At 38.7% G+C, this 8,946-nt stretch overlaps 1 protein-coding gene across 1 annotated transcript; it reads right to left on the minus strand.

The window, feature by feature from the left end:
• Positions 1–855: 855 nt before the first annotated feature.
• Positions 856–4,964, minus strand: LOC146914872 (uncharacterized). The gene is made up of 2 exons (XM_085721157.1): positions 4,147–4,964; positions 856–4,003 (listed from the first exon to the last, which is right to left on the minus strand). The coding sequence occupies exons 1-2, from the start codon at positions 4,962–4,964 to the stop codon at positions 856–858; spliced, it is 3,966 nt and encodes a 1,321-aa protein (XP_085577283.1).
• Positions 4,965–8,946: the final 3,982 nt, after the last annotated feature.

Consider the following 8,946-nt stretch of genomic DNA (forward strand, 5'->3'; position numbering starts at 1 on the left):
CCAAACCCTAAAATAACTTGTTCCTTTTGTTACTCGCTCCCTATATAAGACGCCGTTGCATCTCATTTCTCTTCATTCCATCATCAATTTTATGTATTCGTTTCTTCTTCTCCATTTTCAATAACTTTTTTCTTGCTTCTTGATCTTGATGTGTGCTTGCAACATCTAATTTATTTTGTGAGTCCAACCTCTTAAGCAAATTAGATTTGAGTCAAACTCATTTAATTAATGTAACATTTGATTTTATGATGTCAAAATGGGTATGTTATATTCTCGATCTTATATCAAACTAACTTTGTGTTTGATTTTAAGTCAAGAAACTTTGTCGTCTCGATCAAGCTTGATTGTTATCAACATTGATGAAGATGAAAATGAACAGGACAATGACAATGATATTTTCAAAACAACCATAAATTTCTACTTATCAAATCGACGAAGTACCAAAATCAAAGGTATGCAATCAACACCAAATCCTTAATGTAATTTGCATTTGATTTACATTATATAAACTTATATGTAGATCATTTTTTTTTCTTTTGTTTTGGATCACCTATTTTAATATGAAATTTTATTGTTTTTAATACTTCATATTGTACAAATATATATATATATATATATATATATATATATATATATATATATTGATAAACCAGGAGAAAGGACAAGCATCAAGAGGCCTCGTCGACATCCCAACTAGGTTGGCACCCCGAGAGACCTCCATCCTCTACCGCCTAACTCAAAATTTTATTAAAAAAAGGGGAAAATACAAAAGGAGGGGGGACCAAACCAAAACCCTCCAAGGAAATAAAAATCTATACAATCAACAGAAAAAAACAGCCAAACTACAAAAACCAACTAGGGGATTCTATAATTTGGTAAGCCATATCTATCCCGAAAGAAGTCATATTTGAGATCAGCAGGAAGGGCATCTAAATAAATCTCTCCTACCATGGAATGCCCCATATTAGCTAGCTTGTCAGCACAACAGTTCCCTTCACGGAATATGTGAGATGAAATAACCTGAATCCCCAACTGTCTAGCGTTGTGCCATCTGTTACGTAACTTAATCGGCACCAAAAGAGGATTCGAAAAAATCAAAATAGCACTAGATGACTCACTTTCAACCCATATATGTCTCCATCCCTTGCAGGCCGCAAATTCAATGGCAATAATAATGGCAAGGACCTCCGTATAAAAAACAGAATGAGAGCCAATGTTGCAGGAGAAAGCACCACGGAAAGTACCTAGACTGTCCCTAAACAGCCCCCCACAGGCGGCATTCTCACCAATGACAGAACCATCTGTGTTTACTTTAAGCCATGGTGTTGTAGGTGCTTTCCACAAAACCATAATAATGTCTTTGACTTGACGACAATTAGGAGAAACCGCAAAAGAGTCAAGAAAAGCTAGATCGGAAGGAATACACTTACCTTTGGATAAATTTCCAGACATTGCAATAAAGGAGTGTATACGAATTTTGGCGGAATGCAACGATGGTGTCGAATAAGAAAATCTCAAGGAATTTCTAACCCACCAAATAACCTGAAGCGTGTGTAAAATAGCCGCCAAAAAAATATTCGAAACTTGAGAAGAGCATCTGACCGGCCTGCAAGAAAGAAGAGAATCTACCGAGGAACAATCTATAACCCGGTGAAGCATGTTTCCTATCCAGTTCCAAAGCTGCAATGAAAAGGAACAACGGAGAAAAAGGTGCTCTGATGACTCTTCCGCATTCATACAAAGATTACAAATGGATACCATGTAGCAGCCACGACTTCTAAGATTCTCATCCGTAGGCATCTTACCATGATGGAGTCTCCAATAAATACAAGAATGCGAAGGCGGTATTGCTGAACTCCAAATAAATTCCGCCCAAGGTAGCAAAGGGGCCCTTGGACGAAGAAAAGAAAAAGCTTGTTTCGAACTCAGTTTGCCATCAGCAGCGTTTGGCCAAATCAAAACGTCTTGCAGCTGCCCTCTAGGCAGCACTAAACCATTCACTCGCTCCTGCACATCCCCAAGATCAAAGACCGATTGAGGCAGCACCAACTTTCCAGCAACTATTGCTTCCGAAACTGTCCCTTTAAGATGTCGATGTAGATTATTATCAATGTTTATCAAATCTACAAGCGGCTCCCCTAGCCAATTGTCCGTCCAAAAATTAATATTCTCCCTCGTTCCTATAATCCAAAAAGAATTTGCCAAGACCGTGCCAATGTGTACCTTGATGCCCGACCATACCGACGATTTAAAATAACGTAAATTAGGCTTACCATTAGAGAAGTAACGCCTCTTGAAGAGCATGGACCATTGAGAATTGTCGTCCAATAAGTCCCACGACAACTTAAAAATTAGCGCTTCATTAATCAATCTCGTAGGCTTGAGGTTCAGCCCACCTTCTTCCCAAGAACGACACATCACATTCCACGAAACAGTGCAGATTTTTTTAGTAAGCACATCGCCGTTCCAAATAATTTTTTTTAACCAAGTGTCCAGCAAACGCAGCAGGCGTCGAGGCCAAAAATAAACATGGAAGGAGTAAACCAGCATCCCATGTATTATTGATTTAACAAGCTGCACCCTGCCCATAATTGAGAGAATATTTCCTTTCCAAGTAGCTAATTTGTTTTTAATTTTGTCAGTAATCATTCGGAAATGAGCCACCTTTGGTTTTCCTTGAAATATAGGACACCCTAGATAAAGAAAAGGAACAGCCCCTGCATTGAAACCCAACAGACCAGCAATCATATTTTTACGAGCTACAGAAATGTTACCCGTGAAAAAACGGCTTTTAGCATTGTTCACAATCTGACCCGACACCTCTGAATATTTGCGAAAAATATGAAGAAGTTCTCGGATATTACTCTTTAACCCTATGCAAAAAATCATAATGTCATCGGCATAAAGAACATGAGTTGGAAGATTAGTACCACGGCAGTATGACATAGGAATGAGGCGACCCCTTGCTGTAGAAACTGAGAGAGCTCTGCTTAGCACCTCCTCGGCTAAACAAAAAAGAAGAGGTGATAGGGGATCTCCTTGACGAACTCCACGAGAACAACTGAAAAATCCAACTGCTTTCCCATTGATCAAAATGGACAGACGAGCTGATTGTAAAATTTCAAGTATCCAATTCACAAAAAGAGGAGAGAAGCCGAAATTATTCAACACCATTACCAGGAAATTCCAATCTAACGTATCAAATGCCTTTGAGATGTCAACTTTGAGAGCAATATTATCACCGTATTGTTTCCTATCAAGGGCATTTATCGCTTCTAAAGCCAGGATGATGCACTCTGAAATATTTCTATCCCACACAAATCCCCTTTGTTCAGCAGATATAATCCTTGAAGTAATAACAGATAACCTATCTGCCACAATCTTCGTAACAATTTTAAATTGAAAATTTGCGAGAGCTATAAGTCTATAATCTCCCATAGACTTAGCCCCTGGACATTTCGGAATTAGCACAATCATATTAGAGTTAATATTTGCCGGAAGCAATCCTTTCCGGAAGAAATATTCAACTGAGTTCACCACATCATCACCTATCACATCCCAAAAGGATTGATAGAAATGGCCACCAAAACCATCTGGACCCGGAGCTCCATCAGCATTCAGGGAAAAAAATGCATCTTTAATCTCTTTTCTCAAGGGTAGCTGTACCAACATATCATTGTCAGCATCGGTCACCAAACTTGGAATCACCTCATCCACCAGAGTATTTTGAACACAATTGTTGTCCATGCTGAAGATTGCCTGAAAATAAGAAAGAGTATGCAATTCTATCTCCGCGGAATCAGTAAGAACATTGTTACCATCCTGCAAAAAAGAAATGGACTTTGTAGCTTCGCGAATTGTAGCGACCCTATGAAAATAAGCCGTATTGCGGTCACCATTAACAAAGCTTTGATCACGGGCCTTTTCTTTCCATAATTGCTCCTGTAAATTTAAAGCCTTTGTCAGTAAAAGTTGCGCCTCCAAGTCTGCATATATAGCTGATCTGAAAACCCTTCGGAATCAATTAAGTGTTGAATTCGATTCACTTCATCCACAACAAGATTCACCTGTCTATCCACATCACCAAAAACCGTACGGTTCCAAACTTTAAAAGCATTTTTAACATTTCTAAGCTTAGCTTAAAACCGAGCCATGCCCTGCCCTCTAACACGTTTGGACCAACACTCCATCACTAAATTCCGACAATCATCATGAGCAGCCCACATTTTAAAGAACTTGAAAGGTGTTGCGTGCTTAACCACGGAGAACACAACCAAGACCAACGATGGATTGTGGTCAGACTGATGTCCAACCAAAGCTGTACAAGCAGAGTTCCGCCAGAAATTTAACCAATCATCATTACAAACAGCCCTATCGAGCCGAAGAGCCACATTTTCATCACCAAATCTGCCATTTGTCCAAGTGAAAAAGGAACCTAATGTTGGAAGATGATGGAGAATATTTGCATTTGTCCAATTTAAAAAATCTTCACAAGATAGATTAGGGGGAGGACGCCTTCCCCTTTTCTCATGAGCTCCTAAAACCGCATTGAAATCACCAACAAACATCCACGGTCCTTGGAAACACCCTTGAAGATGGGTGAGGTCTGCCCAAAGTTGTCTCCGCTTCAAATAATAGGTACTTGCATAAACCGCAGCAATAAAAACAGTTGACTGATAACAAGATATTTCCAAAGCAATGCACTGATCAGACACAAATATTACTGTTGCTAATAAATCATTTCCCCACAGAGCCCAGAGATTAGGCAACAAGGGACGCCTGTTATTAATACAGTATTTTGAAACACCTATAGACGGCCAATACCAAGAAGGAATGCGATCAAAATTGACCATTGGCTCCGCAATAAAAATAACCACAGGTTTATGAGACAAAAATAAATTTTTTAAAGCAATCTGAGTATCATTGTTACCGATACCTCTAGCATTCCAATAGAGAAAATTCATTGGGAAGGCTGTTTTCTATCTCCCCGAGCACGGGGTTTGGATGGCTGCTGATTGAGGACTTCCTTAACCTTAACCTTCTGTTTCTGATTTCTGGTGAGAATTTGTATGCTACCCTCCGAAGCTTCAGCTGCTGAACGAGCATCATACTCACGAACTCTCTCCCACAAATCTAACCCATGTTGGATATTTTTACTGGGGTGAACTTCATGTCTTTGTAAAACTACCACATGCTGGTCATGTGTTGCGCTGCTGCCCCCAACTGTAACACTAGAAGTTGTTTCGGTTGGCAAAGGTGGAATTTGAGAAATAGGAACCTCAACCGTACCTTCCAAAGACCCATTAAAATTCTCAATAGTGACACCAATAATACGGGCTGAATTTTCTTGGTCTTCCTGTATATCATCCAACTCTTCATGCATGTCCTCATGCGTATCCGTGAATGGTCTTGAAACATTATCACGAGCACCCTTAGGACTCTCCTCCAGCTCCTGTGGGCTCACATGATCATGTTCCACACCATCCTGAAGTGTTTCAGACTTATCTTCGATCACGGGGTTCTCCAACACCTCCCGTGATGTCTGATGTGTTTGATCCACCCCGTTAGGTCGTACGTCCTCACGCCCAGGAGGGGATGAATGTGCTCCACGTTCATTAGAAACCTTAGGACTCTCCCCCAGCTCCATAGGACTCTCATGATTATGATGCACACTATCCAAAAGCGTATTGGTAACATTAGTTACAACGGGGTTCTCCAACTCCTCCCACTGCATCTGATGCGACCTCCCCGCTTCTACAGATTGCACGTCAACGTGCGCTTCAAGGGAAACAGGCTCAATCACTGGCATCGAATGTGGCACCTCCCGAGGAGTTATTAAATCAAACACATTATGTAAAGGGATGCTGAAGTTATTCGACCTATCAAATTGAGATGTGGCCACCAATGATGAACTAACCGGACCCAAAAATGAAGTAGACAATGGAGCCGGTGATGCCAGTGAAACTGAGATCAATGATGTGGGTATAGGGGCAGTAGTTGCGGTGTCCGAAACTCTAAGAGTGGTAGCAACAGTCGAAACAACCGGAACCGGAACCCAAGTGCCAGTGTTACCAGAAGAAGTACCCACATCATTATTGCTTCCTTTTTGCCGAATAGGATGCTTAGGATCTGAGTCAGTAACCACAATCTGTTTCCCACGATCATTCTTGTCCTTCGGCGGTTGCGGATGCAACCAACGACATATAGAATCACAGTGATGACAAAATAGAGGCATTCTCTCATATTGCACTTCCACTTTGAAAGCGAAGTCCTCTCTTTCGACTAGAATTTCATCATACAATTTCTTTGAAAGGTCAATGTCGACAAGAATTCTAGCACAGTGCCCAAAAGTACGGTTTCTAGTAGGTCCATCAATATCTATTGGAGTCCCAACCGCACTCGCAATTTCCTTCAACGTTCTCGCCCGCCAATATTCCTGTGGCAGCTCCACTAACCGGATCCAAAGCGATACATGTGTTTGCTTTTGTGTCTGATACTTGAAATCTTTAGTCCACTGTGATAACCTTAGCAAACCCGGCTTAAGATCAACCGTGCCTACTGCCCAAATCTTCCGATAATCCTCCGCCGAATCAAAGAGAAAATCATAATACCCCTTACCAAGAGGCACCATCTTCCAACTAGCCGTTGTTGTCCATAATTTACTAATCTTGCTACTGAGATCACGGGCTGAGTACGGCTTCTCCCCTTTGTTAAGGGTTAGACGAGCCCTTAACGCATACTTGCAATCTTCCACACCCTTATGGTACTCCTCTTGAGTGATTTTTATGCTCAAAGTGTCGCCTTTAATGCATGGTGATGGGTAGGGTATGTCATCCGAGGATGAAGCACCCGCAAGTGCTGCTGCAAATGACTTAGGTGCAGCTGAATTAGAGTTTACAGGTGCTGCAGATTGCACCGTTTTGGCAAGTGGCGCAGCATCAGACACACACGGCCATTGGCACGTGTATGCCATCCGTTACCGTTAACAATTTATCAGAGCGATTTTATTAATGAAGCACGTGATAATCAACCTTTGTAATGCACGAATACATTAACGCGGTTGCACAACCTCACTTGGAAAAATCAAGCTCCGAAAACTATTAGTGGCAACACAGTCCGAACAGAATTTGGTCAATCGCAGCAAACAATCAGAACAACAATTCCAGCAGAATCAGAACAATTCCAGAACAACCAGAAAACGAAATACCGCAGGCAAACAATTCCAGCAAAAAAAGAACGATACAGATGGAACTCAGTGATATCATTTATAATGGGAAACACGTGAACCAACCTTTGCAACACCCTAAGGAAGAGAAGTCAGTGAATTCTAGAGCCCTGTACCGTCGTCAGAGAATCTTTGCCGGAAGTCCTGAGCAAACCCTAGCAGAGCGCCAAAAAATTAAAGTTTCTATCATATATATATATATATATATATATATATATATATATATATATATAAATATAATTGCATTTGATAGAATTGACTTAAGTAAAGATTTAATTATTGAAAGATAAAAAGTAGTTTGCATCTGTGCATATTAAATAAATCCTATGATAAAGATAGTCTTTGTTATCTATATGTTGAAAATTTCACTAATACTTTTTCAATATTTTGAAATAACTTAATATGTTTTTTCTTATGCAGGGAAGTGGAAGAATTTGAGTGGATAGTAAATTTAGACAAGTATGAAAGGGGAAAATTGTATTCCAAAGCATGGGATGCTGTTTCCAAGACTTGAGTCTGTGTGACTTTTCAGTCACGTGATGGCAACTTTACCGTTGCACCAAGGCTCCTCCTTTCTCATTGATGTGTTAATAGGAAGAAAACTAAGGCTGGAAAAGGAACGAAGTTTTGGTTGAATGGGTAAAACCACACTTGAAAAAACCTTGCTCTCTCATTTTCTTTCACCAAACCCCCCTTGTGGCTGAAATCAATAAAGATATGATATGTGATGCATCACAATCTTATCTTAAACAAAATTTTTTTTTTTGGTAACAAATCTTATCTTAAACAATTGAGATTGTATATACTTTAAGGGTAGCTTTTAAGCCAAAACTTTAATTATCTTTCATTCTTTTTTGTAAAAAATTTATATAAAGTTTTTTTTTTTAGAGGTATAAAGTTTTTGTATGTCATTGTTATTTGTGTAACTTTTCAATCATGAGACAAATTGAGGTTGATAGATATTTAATTGAATCATGTTGGTCCATTCAATTCTAAGACTCGATGCTATTAATTTATTCAGTTTGTTAAAAAGCATGAATCTTGAGACTATAAAGCTAAACTTTTATCGCTAAGCTAACTTACAAAGTCTATATACTATTATAGTATTAAAATTGAAGCAATATAAATTTCCCATTTTGCTCTTAGGAAGGGCATTTTTGTAATTTCCTAATTAGTGAAATTTGGTTGTTGCCACCTCACTATGAAATGGGTGCATTTTTCCATTTTGCCCCTCACCCATTTTTTTAATTATTTTATATTTTTAATAACTTTTAACTATTTTGCAATTTTTATGTTTTTAACTATTTTTCAATTTTTTCTCCCAAATTCAGTTGCATCTACATTGTCGTTGTGGGAGATTAAGGTATCGTTTGACCCGACTTTTTTCCAACTTCTCTACATTTTAAAGGAGAAGTTAGGCCAAACACAATATCAATTAAGTACTTACTAAAAAAAAGTAATTTTTTTGAATGCATGAAATTGAATGGAATGAGCTTTGACCAAAAGTTGTTGAATGTTACTTTAAAAAACTACTTCTCAACAATTTATTTCACAAGCACCTCTTTTCAACTCACGCTGAAAACCTTTTTTTTTTTTAATATTATATTTCAATATATTTTTTTCTTCCATTTAACTTTATTTTATTTTATTATTTTGAACGATTCCATTTAAATTTTTAAGGAGGTTCCATTTAATTTTTTTTCAGAGGAATTTTATTATCT

The sequence above is a fragment of the Medicago sativa genome, chromosome 6 (genome assembly GCF_051527215.1).
Source record: "Medicago sativa cultivar Bolivia chromosome 6, Bolivia_mono, whole genome shotgun sequence".
NCBI classification, from domain to species: domain Eukaryota; kingdom Viridiplantae; phylum Streptophyta; class Magnoliopsida; order Fabales; family Fabaceae; genus Medicago; species Medicago sativa.